Here is an 18130-nt window from a genome sequence, read left to right on the forward strand (position 1 = left end):
TGCAAGTTTTATTGAGTGGATAACTGTAAAACCAAGCAGAGTCTTACTTTAGTCCATATTCCAGACTTGGCTGGTTGGAGGGTTTAGGGTTTTCTCAGCATGCGTCCAGTGAACTTCCCTGCTTCACGAGACATTTACACCGATGGCCAAAAAAAAAGAAGCAATATTCTTAGTGAAATTGTATTCCTTTATTCCATTGAACACATTGAAACAGTAACAGCAAAACAGCACCCACTGTAATTAGCTGTGAGTTACTGTGTTACTGTTTTACTGTGAGTAAAACAAACTAAATAAGGTCATGGCAGCAAATTGCTGCAATCCACATTGCCCCACATTTGAGGATATAAAGTTTATTGCTGTCACCTAAACTTTGAATCTAGTGTTTTTTATAGGTGACCTGAACTAATTAGGAGCTTTCGTTGAGTTTCCAAGCACTGACTCTCTTTAGTGTGAACAGCAAGATACAATGTCTCACTGCGCAAGCTGTGTTGTACGACTTGAATCAAACTGTTAAATGTCTTCTCCTTACAGAAAATATTGTGCTTTTCATGACATATTTTGGTTTATTTTGTCTTTTTTGCAACTTTTTCTTTTGTTTCAATAAAGAAACTTTCAAAAATCAGCTCCCACACACTGTCAACACTTCATGCCAAAATGTATTATTAACTATGTTTCGGCACAGCAACCCTCATCATCTTTTAGTCAGTGGATAAACAAGAAATGAAAAATACTCAACTCTTTCAAATAATGTAGTCCTCTTTATTTCAGTTTTTGATAAAATACCCAGAAATTTCAAAGCTTCTACACTTTACAAAAATACGTTCTCTACAAATGTCCTCTGTAGTCTGGCCTAAGCAAAACACAGTGTAGTGTAGAATATCCAGTAGCAGCCTCCTTAACGATAAACCCAAACATTCTGTACCTAACGCTCCGCCCATACAACACAAACATATAAATTAATAATCACAAAGTCTTAAATTAGCATTAGACAAATATACATGATTGTAGCTCATCCACAACAAAGAGGCAGATTCATTTACAAACATAGCTGTTTTTCAAGTGCTGGCGACAAAAAGCCTGAATACAACATGTCGTACACTAGTAAAAAATTGTGTTTTGGTCCACATGGAAAGATACAGTCCACACCAGAATGATAGCGCTCAGCATGAGAAAAGGCAACTGAGTTTTTTCAAGCCAAAGTAACTTGACAGCGTCTATCTTCTCAAGCCAAAGTGCAGTTGAGTATATGAAGAAGCACCTGCAGAGAAAAAAGTCAATTTTAAAATGACTTCACAGAGTTAAAAACCACAAGAAACTCAAAATATTGGGATGATAAAAGTTCAATTTTATGCAAACCATTTCCAAATCGCAACTTCAGTCCCACGCACAGTAATTTAGGGACAGTCTACACATACTTTCACAATGTCAAACAATGTGTTTGTGTGTGTCTGTGTGAGATAATGTTTGTGTTAATCGTGTTAATGAGGGTCCGTAGAAACAACCCTTTGCTTTGGTATTCACAGCTTCCCTTGTGAAACTTCACTGACGCACAGTGTTGTGACTCTTGTTGACTTTCTTGAGAATAATTAAGGATGGTGATGAAACTCTTCCAGGAGCAAAAAAAAACAACAAAAAACATTTCATATTTGAAAAAAACAACAAAATTTTTCCCTCCTTTTTTCATTTTAATTGCCAGTGGTGCTCCTGTTAGTATTAACCTGTTACATATGCTGATTTCTTGTTCACTAACTGCAAAGCCTACCTGATGTCACACTCCCCAGCCTCCTCTGCAGCGCCTCCAGTCTGGAGATGTAGTCAGTGAGCGCTCGGTCGGGGTCATAGCTCTGCAGGTGGGAACAGGTGAGAGCTCCGTGGTCTCCAGCCATATGAAGCCTATGCAACACAGACACCAACCTTTTACTAACAGAACTGACATAATATGTCACTATAAACAGGTCTGACTTCTGATTTGGATTAGGCATGGGCCAGTTACCGGTTTCAAGGTATACCACGGTTTAAAAAGTCACGGTTTCAAAACCACTACAATTTTCTGTCACACCGTTCCTGCAGTAATAGCTGTTTCTTATGAGTCTTCAAGGACAGAAAGAGCAGTTTAGAAATCCCTCTTTCTGCCAGTGTGCAGTGTGTTTAAAACTCAAATACATTGTGTCGAATGGGAAAAAAAAGTTGTTTTTTACCCAGACATTTCAAAACACACGCTATACTTATACTTAACCAGTGTTATTGGGATGTGCACCAAGTAGTCGGCACACTGTCAAAATTTCTTGCAGAATACATTTTAAAGCTGTAACCGCAATACCGTGAAACCGTGATATTTTTGCTAAAGGTTATCATGCCGTCAGAAACTCATACCGGCCCATGCCATATTTGGATTAGCCTTCAATTTAAATGAAGATTTTGGAAAAACAAAAACATTAGATACATGTTAACTTTGTGTTTTCTTTTATTTTTATGTCATTAAATGTTGTTGGTCAGATAAAGTTTGTGTGGATATCTTGTGATGATCACTATTTTTGGCGTTTTATAAACTAGTCTAGATGGACTACTGGAAATTATTGTTAGATTAATTTATAATAACAGTAATTGTTAGTTGCAGCCCCATTAGATGTTGCACCTGTGGTGTGTGGAGGAGACAGCCGATCTGGGGGATTCACGTCCACTTCGGCCCCTGCCGCTGGAGACTCCTCCAGTTCCTCTTTCTCTGTACATCTCCACGCTGCCCGGGTGAAGATACGGTGAGTCTCTCACCTCTGTATCTGAGAGAGAGGAATAAAAATGTATTGAGCATCGCTTCTAAATCATTCTCTCCAACATGTAGAAACCAAAGAACATCATATGTTTTGGGTACCTAATATCTGTCCTGCGCCGTTCTTGTTGATGCTGCAGGAGGATGTGGAGCTTAACCCCGTCGCCTTGTGCCATCGCTTCACTAGGAAACGCATTCTGAACAGAAAATGTGTAGGTTTTTACTTTAAAAAAATCAAAGTTGTAATCTCTTCGACTGCATATACATCTGTTGTTAACATGAGGACGTTTTGGATAGCACTGGCCAAAACAAACACTCCAACACAGAGCTCTGGCTGCCTACCTGGAGAGGGCGATAGAGACTCGGACAGCAGAGCGGAAGCGCATCAGTCCCCGGCGGCGCTGGCTGAGGGACTCCAGGCTGGGGAGTGACGGCCGGCCGCCCATCCTGGAAAGGAGCGACAGCGTGGCTTCCTCACACTCCTGGAAGCCGCCCAACAGTAACAGCAGATACTTCTTCTGGTAGATCAGTGCTTTGCGGAAGCTTTCTGATCTCAAGTACTTTCCATACATCCTCTGGAGGAAAAGGAAAGGAGTAAAATGATATGATTGCACAGAGCATTCTGGCTTGGAGAAGAAACTAACTACAAACTCCTTAATTGCAGGGACATATTAGCTGTTTCTAGCAGACCTTCAGTGCAGCATTGTCAGCCTCAGGTCCAGTCATCTCTCGCAGCGCGTCAGTCCTGATCTCCCCACGAAGTCGGGCCACTTGGGCCTGGGCCAGAAGTAAAGCCTTCTCCAGGCGGACCTTCTCTCTCGTCCAAGCCTCCCTCTCCTGGGAAAGTATCATAACCCCCGAGTCCACCTTCGACACACCTTTCCTGCTGCTGAACTGCAGGACGAAATCAAATAATGGAATTTAGTCTAGAGTCTTCTGCATGGAATGACAAGAGATGAAAAGCTGAAAACAGCTTTCCACATGAGGCCCCTCTAGCATCTTATTTTATGTTACAGTTCTTTCACATTTCTGGTACACCAGAAGATTGATGTCAGTTTTAGCAAAGTGTTGAAATATTTACAATAATATCAGTTCAGTCATCTCTATCAGTAGTATTGTACTGTCATGTACTCACACTGTCGCCTGATCCCAGTCCAGCCTGCCGGTAGCGTCGGAGCTCTTCTTCCAAGCGGAGCGTGTGGTTCCTCAGATCATTCTTCTCTTCGGTCAGCCGGCTGACGAAACCTGTCAGCTCGGCGTTCTGCCTCAGCAGCCGCTCCGTCAGGGAGTTGGAGGAGCTGGAGGAGCCTCCTGCCAACAGGGAAACACTCTGCGGGAAACACACAAACAGTCACAACCATATGTGGTCATGTCAGGAGCTTAACAGATAGCAGACGCTTGAAAAAAAACAAAAAACATCAGCGTGTGAGAATTCTACTTTCGGCCAAAATTTGTGCACGAGTAGGTGAAGTAACAGTTCCTCGATTTAAGTTTTGGCAAGAATTTGGTCTTCCCTCTACAAAATACAGAAATGTTCAAAGTAGAAGTGAAACCATCACAAAAGACGAAACTGTTTCTGACCTCGGGGACGGAGGGTAGACCTGGGGATTGCTGCAGCATAGTGATGACCTCGTCAACATTGGACTGCACCCAGGATAACTCTTCACTGTCGACCTCTGCAGTCAGCCTGCACACATGTGTACAAATGACCAGTTCATTTCCACAAGGCTATATTAGAAAAGTCCTGCATATCATGATACATTTATGGATTCATTGTTAATATAAAAACACTGATTATAGCTGATTTAATTACCTGCCAGTAGTCTTGTTCGCCATGCTGCGGATCTTGGAGGAAATGAGGTGGAGTGTGCCCAGGATCTTGTCGACTGTGCGCCAAGGACCATGGTGTGGTCCGCTGGTGTGACCTGTTGGAGACGCCTCCAGGTTAGGGGACGCAGCGGAGCTCGCTGTCTGACCATTTGCACTCTTCTGCTGGAACACCCAGTCTTTGGTGCGGTCAGTTGACTTGCTGTGCCAGACAGCCTGCTGTGGAAAAAATAACAACACAGATTTAAACTAACAAAAGACTGTCTGAAAGAACTATTACAATTTAAAATTCTAAAAAGTCAGGATTTATTAAGAGTGTGTGACTAGTTGATACTCACACTGTGGCCATCAGCCTGCAGAGGTCCGCTCCCCTCCCTCTCTCCTCTCTGCTCTCCTAACTGATTCAACCTCTGCTCCAACCTCTCCTTCTCCTCTTTGACACTCTTCCTCTTCTCCATCTCTCTCTGCAGCTGCTCCTGGGCCTCAGACATTCGTGCTTCCAGGCTCTCCAGCAGGGCCCGGGCTTCCAGCAGCGCCTCCTGGTCCCGTCTCGACCTCTGACTCCCCAAAGTCAGCTCCTCCTCTTTTCGTACCACCTCGAGCTTCTGGGCCTCCACCTGACTGAGGAGACGCACCACCTGGAGAAGGACAATGAGGACAAATTCAGACTTAAGATAAAAAAATAATTTTACTGATTTTACAAATATTTTAATCCAAGACATGTTGACAATGATGCAATGCCCATCTTGTGTCCAGTTGGAGCGAACTCGGTAGAAAACAACCCACCTGTGCATGTTTGTCATCCAGCTCCCTCTGCAGTCTTTCCAGCAGACTCTCTCCCTCGTTGAGCCCCGTCCTACCCTCCTCGACCTGCTGCTCACTAGATGGACCGCCGTCAGAGGACACACCCGTCCGCAGCTGTCGCTCCCTCTCCAGCGCAGTGCTTATCTCCAGGGCCTTGGCTCGCTCTGTCTCCAGCTGGACCTGGAGTTCCTGGAGTCGACTGTGGAGACTGAGATGCTCCTGCTCGGCCTGCTGGGAGAGCTGAGAGGACGCCTGGCGCTCCTGTTCCAGGGTCAGGCTCAGCTGGGACATGCGGCTCTTCTGCTCCTCCAGACTGAGGTGCAGGTCCTTAGAGGAAAATGGAAATGCACTTGTTTTTAGAATGACTTATAGACTATAACAGAGATCTTCAACAGGGGGTCCGGGACCCCTAGGGGCCCTCAGAGTTGCTGTACAGGGGCCACCAAATTATTGTTTGATGGTTTAATTCTTATTATTTTTTTTTTTTATTATGTCTGAAAATACACATTAACCTGAATCCAACATATTATTAGTAAAGATTTTTTTTTTAATGTACACAACATTGATGACAGGCTTACTAGCCATAAGGTAGCCATCCACAGATACAAAGCTTAAGGATTTACTGTGCCACATTTTAGCATTAAAACATGATGTATAAATACATGAATATGTCAACAATTATTATTTTAAAAGCTTAGTATTGTATGCACTATAAAAAGCTATATGTAAAGTCTTTAGGCCACCCTACACGTTATTGTAGGTCCAGTTTAATATGCAATTAAATTTTATACAATATACTGTATATGGTAAGGGTAGGGGTCCCCGCTCTGTCTCTTTTTTTCGCTAAGGGGTCCTTGGCCTAAAAAACTTTGAAGACCCCTGCACTATAATATAAGAATGGGTAAGTTGAGATGGTGAAATATCACCAGCAGAATTGCCTTGACTGTGACAACTTCTGATGTGTTTCCAATGCAAATACCTTAGTAATTACTGCATTGAATGTCTGCTGAATAAAACTGACTCAGCTATTTATTTCTTTATTTAATGGGGGCAAAAGTAATACATAGGACGAAGCCCCCTCCCTGGTTAGGTGTTTAAATTTAGGTTAAAGAACTCCAACACAGACAAAGGCACCTGTCTAAAGGCTCTTACCTCCAGTTCTTCTCGCTTACTCTCCTCGTTTTTCACAGTTCGACACCTCTCCTTCTCCATGGCCCACTGAAGATCTCTGCTTCTCTTCCTCTCCTCTGTCAGATGATCGTTCAGTGCGTCCACCTCAACAGCCTTCTGCGATACCTCTGCCCTGTTGACAGAAATAATCATTCAGTTGAACCTTCAAATTAAACGGTTGTAAATGGAGGCAGTAAAAGCATTGGTTCTCAAAGGGGTCCAAAATAGATATATCTGAAGGGTCACCAGATGATTAAAGGGTGAAGATATACTACTGTGTCCCAGATGTCAATGCAGGGGGCAATCTGCGGGCCACGCCTGGGAACTTTGTTGCATGCATTGCCCTCCTCTCTCTCCTCACATTTCCTATCTATAGCTCTACTGCAAACACCAGGCGTGGTGGATGCATGTCCGTGAACAAACATTGTGTCTAACCTGAGTGTGTCCAGCTCTTTGAGGTGTTTGTGCTGAGCCTTGAGCGTTGTCTCCAGCTCCAGTTTAGTCTGGGACAGTTCACCCTTCAGCTCCTCTACCAGCAGCCTGTCAGCCTCCGCTGCTCCATCAGCTCCTCCTCCTTCCCGTTGTACTTTCACGCTACGTTCACCACCTACTGACACAGCAGGCTGGGCACCTGAAGGGCAACAATCAGAAAACATCAATATCAGGATCAGGAGATTTTCCCACTCAAAGCAGGCAAAATAATGGACACATTACACTAGTAGGCAAAAAAGAGCATCACAAGCAGAGTAAGTTTCAATAGACCATAAGTTTTTATAGTGGTTTACCTTGATGAAATTGCTCTAGTTGACCACGGAGCTGATGCAACTCAGAGATGAGACTGGTCCTGTCCGCAGTGTGGAGCAAACCCATCGCCTCTCTGTGCTGGGCGTCCTGGATCAGGATCACAAATACAACATTTGTTTACTGACCAGCACAAAAGATAATCAAAGGAGAGGAAAGACAAGAGAAGGTTGTTTCTGTTTAATAATGTGCAGATAGTTTTTTGCCTTCAGTTGGGTAAAACCCAGACATTAAAATAATGTTTTTTTTTAAAGATAATTTTTGGGGCATTTTCGGCCTTTATTTTGACAGGACAGCTGAAGACATGAAAGGGGAGAGAGAGAGGGGGAATGACAGCAAAGGACCGCAGGTCGGAGTCGAACCCGGGCCCGCTGCATCGAGGAGTAAACCTCTATATATGGGTGCCTGCTCTACCAACTGAGCTATCCGGGTGCCCAGCATTAAAATAATGTTGAATCAATCATTGAGTAGTGTTCAAAATCAATGACAGGACTGAAAAACATCAAATTATATAGTTCACATAGGTCATACATTTCAACTACTTGATGAGTGGTGCAAACCCCTGTGTTCAGTGAAAACAATTAACTGCCTTCTATATATATATATATATATATATATATATATATATATATATATATATATATATATACACAGTGCCTGACAAAAGTCTTGTCGCTTATCTAAGTTGTAGGAACAACAAATAATAACTTGACTTGTAGTTGATCAATTGGAATCAGAAATGGCTTATATGAAAGGCAAAGGCTTCTGGATTATGCTTATTATACCAAAATAAAGTTTTGTATCATTCATTGAGTTTTATCATTGAATTAGGACAGAAAGGTCAGATTTGGCTTGGACAAAAGTCTTGTCGTGTCTTTATATGATTCAACCAATCACAGATTAGAGTTTCACCTGTGACAAATACTGTAATTAACACATTCCTGGGTGTGTATAAAAAGAACTCCAGCACACCAGACCTTCATGTGAAGTGCAACCTGACCTCTCACAACATGCCGAAGATTCAACCACAGACCAAAGTGCTGATCATCAAGAGCCTGAAGACCAAGTCTGCTGCTGAGGTGGCAGACATCTTCAATGTATCCAAACGTCAAGTGGAAAGGATAAGAAAAAGATTTGAAGAAACTGGTGAAGTTCATGACAAGTCCAGGTCAGGCAGACCCCGTAAGACAACTGTTAGAGAGGACCGTTTGTTGCTTCGACAGTCCAGGGCCTCCAGAAAACCCCTGTATCTATAACAACAGTTTGTCGAATTCTCTCACGCAGTGGTCTCCATGGCCGAATTAGTGCTCACAAACCAGCATTAAACAGAAGACAACTAAAAAAGTGTGTTGCATTTGCAAAGGCCCACAGCTTGGTGAAAGGATGGACAGTGGAAAAGTGGCAGAAGGTTGATTTTTCTGATGAATCAACCATTGAACTGCATCCCAATTGCTGCAAATACTGCAGAAGACCTTTTGGAACCCGCATGGACCCAAGATTCACCCAGAAAACAGTCAAGTTTGGTGGAGGAAAAATCATGGTTTGGGGTTACATGCAGTATGGGGGTGTGCGAGAGATCTGCAGAGTGGATGGCAACATGGTCCGTGTACTTGGCGGCCAACGGATTTTCGTTTTGAAAGGAAAAAAACAAAAACGAAAAACGGCCAGTTTCCCAATTACCATTAGTAAATAGGAAAACAAAAAACGGAAAACAACCCATTATTCGTTTTTTGTTTTGATATTAAAAAACGGAAAACGAAAAACAATCTCGTTATCCGATTGTCTTTGATGTATTTGTAGATGGAACTCGGAAATTAAAATGTGTGTATAAATCTTATTCCTTTGTCAGTACCCGATCTGTACCGCCTGTAAAATCCGTTCTGTGCACTGCCTGATCAGTTCTACGCTTGCGCGAACACCGGCAAACTTCACAGCTCTATGCACGCATTGGCGTAAGGATGTTTGGACATTCCCGGTTACCGGAAGAAAACATTAGACAGTGACAGTAGACCGTTATGATGGCAGAGATGAAGTTTACAAGGTGTTTGCTGGAGTTGCCTAAAGTATCTGTTAATGATATACGGAGGGTCGTCTGGCCATCCAGTACAACACCATGTAGCAAATTAAATAAAGGCTTCAAATTTTACGTTTCATCATTTCTTTGCAACTTTGAAGGTAATTTGCTAACGCTAGCTAGCCTGAGCTAGAAGCCTTGCTTTGGTGTTTTAAGTCATGACTCCGTCCTGCTTCAGTTAACCATGCTTTTAATAAAGTTTAAGCATGTGTATACCTCTCACTTTGTGTTTGTACTTTTATGAAAGTATCCGGTAAAACAGGGCTACAAATGAGATCTCTGTGAGAGACCAGCTAACTCCTAGCAAACTATTATGTAGCTCAATGCTGGACATTTCACCCCTAATTCCGGTCACTTTACTGTATTTGTATTTGTTTAGTATTTGGTTTAGAAGCCTTTATTGGTGATTTTTACGGTACAAAGTCCTGCTACATACGTACATAGCTAGCTATATGCTCCGCTATGTCGCGTTAGCATGCAGCTACAATAGTTAGCTATGAGTATGCTAACGTTAGATTGTAGTGGAACGAAGCAGCACTTTCTAACGTCAAAAATCACAGATAAAGGCTTCTGAACCAAACACTACACAATCGGACATGTTTCAGCAGGAATGTGACCCGGAATTGGGGAGAATTTAACAACATTGCCAGCTAAAATGACCGTTAGCATGTAGCTACTATAGTGTTTACTGCCGTTGGCATGTAGCTACTATAGTGGTATACAGCAGTGATGGCTGGGAGAGCTGTCATCCCATCTTCAAAAGGACACTTATGTACGTTTACACTTCATCGCATTAATAATAGACAGTCTATGGTTATTAGTCAAGACGAAGTATTAAAGGTAAAAACATTAACGTAAACAACACAACAACGATGTCGCTACACGGTTTTGGATCAGTGACAAGTTTCGAATGTTTGTAGCTATGACTATTGTATAATAAAGATTTAATAAAAAAAGATTTAATAAAAAAGTTGTAATGTTTGGTCGTAAAGTGTTAACGTGTTCACTTAATACATCCATGGTTAACACATGGTACAAACATAGACTGTAAATCGCACATGGACATTGTTAGTTAATTATGCGCATGCACAGAACGGATCTTACAGGCGGTACTGGCCAATAAATGCTATTGAAGGGCGGGTCTTGGCGTGGCGGGAGTAACTTCCGGGTCACGAAAAAATACCAATGCAAAATTAAGGAATACGACTTATACACACGTATTTTAATTTCCGAGTTCCATCTACAAATACATCAAAGACAATCGGATAACGAGATTGTTTTTCGTTTTCTAATATCAAAACAAAAAACGAATAATGGGTTGTTTTCCGTTTTTTGTTTTCCTATTTACTAATGGTAATTGGGAAACTGGCCGTTTTTCGTTTTTGTTTTTTTCCTTTCAAAACGAAAATCCGTTGGCCACCAAGTACACGGACCCAACATCAACAGCCTGAAGTATCAACAAATTATTGCTGCCCATTACATTCCAAACCACAAGAGAGGGCAAATTCTTCAGCAGGATGGCGCTCCTTGTCATACTTCAGCTTCCACATCAAAGTTCCTGAAAGCGAAGAAGGTCAAGGTGCTCCAGGATTGGCCAGCCCAGTCACCAGACATGAACATTATTGAGCATGTCTGGGGTAAGATAAAGGAGGAGGCTTGGAAGATGAAACCAACGAATCTTGATGAACTCTGGGAGTCCTGCAAGACTGCTTTCTTTGCTATTCCAGATGACTTCATCAATACGTTATTTGAGTCATTGCCGAGACGTATGGATGTAGTCCTCCAAGCTCATTTTCTTTTTCCCAAGGCACCATGACTTTACGTATGCTCTGATGTTATTGTAGCATGTTTGTGTATTCACAATAAAGTATAATTTCTACCGTACATTACTGTATTTTTGTATGCGACAAGACTTTTGTCCAAGCCAAGTCTGACTGTTGTTATAGATACAGGGGTTTTCTGGAGGCCCTGGACTGTCGAAGCAACAAACGGTCCTCTCTAACAGTTGTCTTACGGGGTCTGCCTGACCTGGACTTGTCATGAACTTCACCAGTTTCTTCAAATCTTTTTCTTATCCTTTCCACTTGACGTTTGGATACATTGAAGATGTCTGCCACCTCAGCAGCAGACTTGGTCTTCAGGCTCTTGATGATCAGCACTTTGGTCTGTGGTTGAATCTTCGGCATGTTGTGAGAGGTCAGGTTGCACTTCACATGAAGGTCTGGTGTGCTGGAGTTCTTTTTATACACACCCAGGAATGTGTTAATTACAGTATTTGTCACAGGTGAAACTCTAATCTGTGATTGGTTGAATCATATAAAGACACGACAAGACTTTTGTCCAAGCCAAATCTGACCTTTCTGTCCTAATTCAATGATAAAACTCAATGAATGATACAAAACTTTATTTTGGTATAATAAGCATAATCCAGAAGCCTTTGCCTTTCATATAAGCCATTTCTGATTCCAATTGATCAACTACAAGTCAAGTTATTATTTGTTGTTCCTACAACTTAGATAAGCGACAAGACTTTTGTCAGGCACTGTGTATATATATATATATATATATATATATATATATATATATATATATATACACACATACATACTGTATATGTATATATATTCTTATAAAAGGAAAGAAAAACTTGGTCAGAGCTCTACTTAAATTAAAGATAGACCGAGCATTTGTCGTCTTTGCCTTAAACTTTAAAATAGTTTAATTACTATTCAATTATTCAATTCAACTGCATTTTTTGTAAATTCTATTTTGTTGTTCTTGTGTTTGTTGCTATTCTGCTTGTTTGACATTTAATGTTTTTATTGTAAAGCATTTTGAAACTTTTGTTTTAAAAAGTGCTATATAAATAAATCTTTACTTGCTTTTAGGGTTAACAGACGAGGAAACTGACTGGTTTGACGCAATATATAGAGGAAGAACATATTTTCAGACCTTTTATAAATTACTGCAGTCAAATGTCTTTTTCCTTCAACTACTTTGCATTTAATTGTCTTTTCCCTTAATTTACGTGTACAACAGTGAACACCATGGAGTAATTTTAGTTTGGAGTGAATTCAGTGCCAGACTGTTGTTGTTATTTCTGACCTGTTCAGCCAGTCTGTGCTCCAGCTGATTGAGGTGGATGATGGCATCGCTGGTGTCTAGCAGGTCCAACTGGCTGTAGAGGGCGCTCTTCAGCACGCTGCGCTCCCTCATAAACACCTGCCGCACTGCATCCAGCAGCTCACCGCGCCAGTCCACACCGCCTGACGTCTGCAGCAAGTCAGAGACACACAGATAAAGACACAAGCACACTTACAGTGCAAGACGAAAAATGACAACTTGACATCTAAATCCTGCTGCTTTGAACTGTGATGTTTCTGACTGGTTGAGCTCTGGAAAAGAGTAAGCAGTGTTTTGTAAAGACTCATGGGGGGTTTCTTCTACCTGTGTTTCTCTGTGTGTCTGTATCTGGGTGATGAGGCCTTTGAGAGACTCCACAGTCGCCAGTAAAGCATCTCTTTCCTTCACCCAGCCTGGGACGTTGAACTGGCTGCCCGGCTCGCCTTCAGTAAGAGGGAGCTCTGAGAGAGAGAGAACCTGCATGCCCTCCTGGTGTACCTCACGGAGCAACGTCTAAATGGACAAGAAACACACAGAAATGTTTTGGGGTTTACCATCAGTCTTTCCTAATTCAGCAGAAAAAGCCCTTCAGAGATGTATTGGAAGTAATGCTCATACATGCAGTAAGCAAACACAAAAACAACACATGAAATACATAATTTCTCTTAAAGTGACTATATGTAACTTTTTAATGTTTCTGAAGCTCTGTCATTTTTCATACAATGACCTTAAATGACCTGTAACCGCAAATGAGACTAACAGTGAAAAGAACGCCATTTTTTATATAGTTTTTAGTAAGGCCTCTGCCCGGGTTCAATTTTTCCCGCGCAGTCACAGAATGATTGCAGATTGCAGATGCGGCAGGTAGACAGTGCTACAGTAACACATTCTCAAGGGTCACAGATTTCTTTGTAACACCGGAAAGCCTGTGTTAGTATCCAGCCTTTTTGAGCCAGGTAAAAGGAAGCAGGAGGTGTCTTTAAATAGGCCTAATTGTATTTTAATGTCATTTTACAACTTATCTGCTGTAGTTATGACTGCTACTGGGGCAGGACCATCACAGAAAAGAAGGAAATTAAACAAAGAACTAAAAGCTAAAATGGAAAGGGAAAGTGAAAGACAAAAGGCGATAACGCGAGTCACACTCGATCGGGCTAGCAACAGATGGAGACAATTACGGGAGTGTAAATGATAAACAAACAATATGGTCTCCCTGCACCTCACACAGCTAGAACAACTAATAACATACATATATTGTGTCTTAAAGCAACCATATTATGCTCATTTTCAGGTTCATAATTGTATTTTAAGGTTGTACCAGAATAGGTTTACATGGTTTAATTTTCAAAAAACACCATATTTTTGTTGTACTGCACCGCTCTCTCTCACTGCTGCAGCTCCTCTTTTCAGCTGGTCTCTGTTTTAGCTACAGAGTGAGACCTCTTTTCTTCTTCTGTACTATCTTTGATTGCACTTCACATGCCCAGTAGCTCAGATGTAGATCATGTCAGCTAGCTAGCTCCATAGACAGTAAAAGAAAGGCTGTTTCTACAACTTTGGTCAGTTACAAGGCAGGATTAGCTGGGAGACTTCTAAATGAGGGCGCACATGGAAGTAGTTCTTTTGTAGATTATAGTGAACTTGTGTGTGTTGTAGCAGTGCTTTGCTATTGAGAACGAGGTAGCATGCTAGCATTAGCATGCTAGCGTTAGCCATAGCGTTAGCATGCTAACGCTACGAGCTAATGGTTGCGGTTAGCCTGCTCGTTTCGGCTTGTGACGTCACAAGCCGTGCCGATTTTGAACAGCTCACCCAGAGACTGAAGGCAGGACACATTCAGAAAATGTATCTCACTCTAAACAGCATGGGTGGATTTTTATCAAAGTTTGTATGTGTGTGGAAACACCAGAGACACAACATAACACCCCAAATCCCAGAAAAAGTGATTTTTTCATAATATGGGCACTTTAATACAGCCATTAAGACTAGGAAAATACTGTATTTTTGTGTATAGCAACATTTTCATCACTATTTTTCAGTATAATGGGGTAGTGATGGCGCAGTGGATATGACACATGCCTTTGGTGTGGGAGACCTGGGTTCAATTCCCCCTGCGATACATCAACCAATGTGTCCCTGAGCAAGACACTTAACCCCTAGTTGCTCCAGAGGTGTGCAACCTCTGACATATATAGCAAATGTAAGTCGCTTTGGATAAAAAGCGTCAGCTAAATGACATGTAATGTAATAATCAAACATTGTTTATAATAAGTGAAGGTAGTAGTACCTTGATCCGGTCAGGCAGTGGATCATCAGTCTCTCTCCTGGCGCCCTCTGGAGTCGTGCGAAACTCCTGCTGCAAGCTCGGGAAGTCAAATCCAGTCCGCTGGCTGTAGTCTGAGCTGCTGTCTGCAAGAGGACAAACATTTTCTTGAAACAAAAACAGGTGAACAACAACATTCACATAATATACTGTACTTAAAAGGATAGGTTCAGGTTTTTTTCCCCAAGTCAGTCTTAATAGAATACTGACATGCCCGTAAGTACATGGAAGTAAGTCTTGGTCGCTGTAACAATTACATGAACTGTTTCCTCTGCTTTCAAACATCATGGCAATGCTGCAGCATCACAGCATAAACATGATTACCAATGCTAATGGGAATGTGTGAAATGAACACTAGCTGGCATGACAAACTATTTAAAGCGTTGTAAGGAAACACAGTGAGGCAGACATAAGAATAGCTGAGCAGACGACCCTCTCAGGACTGAGTTGTTTAGAAGACTCAGGTTATTTCTGTAAATTGTTTATTCAAGCAATACCTGAAAACACATGAAGAATGCTGGAGAAAAAAAACATTTAATCATTGTCAGTTTTTCTTTTGTTCTAGTCAGTGGAAATTTAAGGTGTGTATTAATACTGATAAAAAAACTAATTTAAACATTTGAATCAATAAAGTAAACCCTTAGGTGTGATTGTGCTGTATCGATGTGTCGCTTCTTACCACTTGTGTAGCCATCTTTGAACTGCGATGCAGGACGGTCTTGTCTTAAGGAAGGCGCCTAGAAAACATTAAACGTGTTTCAGATCCTTCTTTTACCGTATTAATCAAAATGATTACAAGTGCAAGAAAACAATTGCATGTGTCCTTAGTATGTAACACCTTCAAAACATTGAACTACTGTACATTTCATGAAAATGCAGATAGAGCTGAAACAATTATTGGCAACAATTTTGATAATTGCTTAATTTTTAAGTAATTTATCAAGTCAAATATGTATTGGTTTCAGCTTCTCAAATTTGAGGATTTGCTACTTTTTATACATCATTGTACACTGAATATCTTTGGATTTAGGGGCTGTTGGTCAGACAAAATAAGCACAAAAGAAAAGTAGAAGCAGTTGACAGCTGGATTTCTTTTTTAAATAAATTAACAACGGACCAAAAAACCTTGGAAAATCAAGAAAATAAGAATTAAATCTTTGTTTGAAAGTATTTTTGTCAAGTTTAAATGGCCATAGCTTTCCAAAGTTACAGTTTGCTTGACATGGCACATTTTTGTATAATTTTCTGTTAGTATAAAATGATAAAGTATTTTTTTTTTTTTTTTTTTTTAAAAGAGTATACGATTAGAAGATTGTGCATAGTATATAATTAGTATGTACATAATTAATATGTAGACTGAACAGGACACAGCTATTGTTTCCTGCCCTCACCTCTGTGGAGCGCAGCTTGTCGATGACCGCCTTGAGGGCCTTACACTCATCCTCCAGGACTTGTGTGTCCCTACGAAGGCTCTCGCTCTCTGAAATATGCCGAGCCTCCATGTCCAGTATTTCTGCCGCATGGAGCTCCTGCATCTGTCCAATCTTCTCTTGGAACTCTCCGATCACCTCCTCCATCTCGTCTTTGGTTGCAGACTCACTTTCCGGGCCGAGGTCGGACATTTGGAAAGGTTCGGTCTGGGTGAACGAGTGCGTTACCGCCGCGTGTTGCTGCTCAGAGCTGCTGTTTAGCCGAGCACTGTGAGATTTGTTGGAGGACTGACTGGAAGTGGCAGAGTTTTTCCTGGAGAGAGATGGTTTATCTTTGGCACTGCTTCCTTTACCAGCCTGCTGTTTGCTGCCTTTCCTTTTAGGTTGGGTGGTGGAGGAGGAAGAAGCAGTAGTGGAGAAAGGCTGAGGAGAGGGAGACGGAGAAGGAGATGGAGGACCAGAATCCGCTGTCTTCATCAAGGCTGTTCGTACCTCCTGGAGCTCCTCTTTAAGCTCAGAAATGGAGAGCTCACGAACGTGGAGTTCCTTCTGTAGTTTCTCATTGTGCTGCCTGTAACTGGTGAGCTCTTCTTTGGTGGTATCCATATTCTCTCTCATCCCCTGGAACTCCTCTTTGAGTTTCGAAATGGAAACTTCACGGACTTGGAGGTCCTCCTGAAGTTTCTCATTATGCTGCCTGTAGCAGTTGAGCTCTTCTTTGGTGGAAGCTGCATCGTTTCTGAACTCCTGGAGCTCCTGGAGAAGCTCTGCCATGTTGGCTCTGTCTTCTTCAACTTGTACCTTGAGGACGAATGGGCAGGTGGTCAAATACTGCACATACAGCTAAGTATCATGAAGGAACATAAAAAACAACAATCTTATCAGTTTTAGAGAAATATAAATATACTGATAATACTATATATATATATACACATATATATATATACACACACATGTATATATACATATATATATATATATATATATATATATATATATATATATATATATATATACACATATATATATATATATATATATATATACACATATATATATATATATATATATATATATATATACACATATATATATATATATATATATATATATATATATATATATATATATACACACATATATATATATATATATATATATATATATATATATATACACACACACATATATATATATATACACATACATACACACATATATATATATATATATATATATATATATATATACACACACATATATATATATATATATATACACTCATAATACAATTATATATTATATACACACACACAAGCTACAATAATACAATACAAACCATTTCCAACTTACTTTAAAAAGTTCTCCTTTAAGGTGAGCGATGGCCATTTCCCGCTCCTTTAAAAACACAATTGCATGTAATTAAAATGTGTATAAATAAAAACGTACATTTGACTTCAGCAAAAATTAAACAAGAGTTGACACACCTAAATAATAATTTGACGTTTTGGGAAATGCGGTTATTCGCTTTTTGGTGGAGAATTAGACAAGGAGATTGATACCACTCTCATACTCCTCATTTCTGTTAAATATAAAGCTACCTCCAGCAGCCAGTTAGCGTAGCTTAGCATGAAGACTGGAAACAGGAGGTACAGCTAACTTGGCCCAGTCAGAAGGTAACAAAGTATAAAAATGTCAAGTTGTGGTTTGGATATGACGTGTTAATTGATGAGCTTTAGAGGTGCTGGTAGGTGGACTTGGTTAACTTTGGACAGACCCAGGCTAGCTGTTTCCCGGTTTCATTTATGCTA

The 18130-nt window shown here is 40.8% G+C and overlaps 1 protein-coding gene across 11 annotated transcripts in view; it reads right to left on the reverse strand.

Annotated features, from left to right (window-relative positions):
• Positions 1 to 745: 745 nt before the first annotated feature.
• Positions 746 to 18130, reverse strand: part of akap9 (A kinase (PRKA) anchor protein 9) — a 76824-nt gene continuing 59439 nt past the window's right edge. For 10 of the 11 annotated variants that reach the window (XM_035993336.1, XM_031296131.2, XM_035993330.1 and 7 more), the window contains 20 exons: positions 17673 to 17717; positions 16281 to 17120; positions 15569 to 15626; positions 14854 to 14975; positions 12891 to 13079; positions 12549 to 12716; positions 7354 to 7459; positions 7004 to 7199; positions 6551 to 6701; positions 5381 to 5725; positions 4933 to 5232; positions 4581 to 4813; positions 4349 to 4454; positions 3903 to 4097; positions 3458 to 3661; positions 3110 to 3342; positions 2870 to 2964; positions 2636 to 2777; positions 1763 to 1893; positions 746 to 1258 (listed from right to left, as the gene is read on the reverse strand). In XM_035993336.1, the coding sequence (XP_035849229.1) occupies positions 1215 to 1258; positions 1763 to 1893; positions 2636 to 2777; positions 2870 to 2964; positions 3110 to 3342; positions 3458 to 3661; positions 3903 to 4097; positions 4349 to 4454; positions 4581 to 4813; positions 4933 to 5232; positions 5381 to 5725; positions 6551 to 6701; positions 7004 to 7199; positions 7354 to 7459; positions 12549 to 12716; positions 12891 to 13079; positions 14854 to 14975; positions 15569 to 15626; positions 16281 to 17120; positions 17673 to 17717 (3903 nt within the window). In that variant the 3' untranslated portion in view covers positions 746 to 1214. The remainder of the gene's footprint in view (positions 1259 to 1762; positions 1894 to 2635; positions 2778 to 2869; positions 2965 to 3109; positions 3343 to 3457; positions 3662 to 3902; positions 4098 to 4348; positions 4455 to 4580; positions 4814 to 4932; positions 5233 to 5380; positions 5726 to 6550; positions 6702 to 7003; positions 7200 to 7353; positions 7460 to 12548; positions 12717 to 12890; positions 13080 to 14853; positions 14976 to 15568; positions 15627 to 16280; positions 17121 to 17672; positions 17718 to 18130) is intronic. The other variant, XM_035993329.1, reaches the window with a different exon arrangement.

This window comes from Sander lucioperca, chromosome 16, assembly GCF_008315115.2.
Source record: "Sander lucioperca isolate FBNREF2018 chromosome 16, SLUC_FBN_1.2, whole genome shotgun sequence".
NCBI classification, from domain to species: Eukaryota; Metazoa; Chordata; class Actinopteri; order Perciformes; family Percidae; genus Sander; species Sander lucioperca.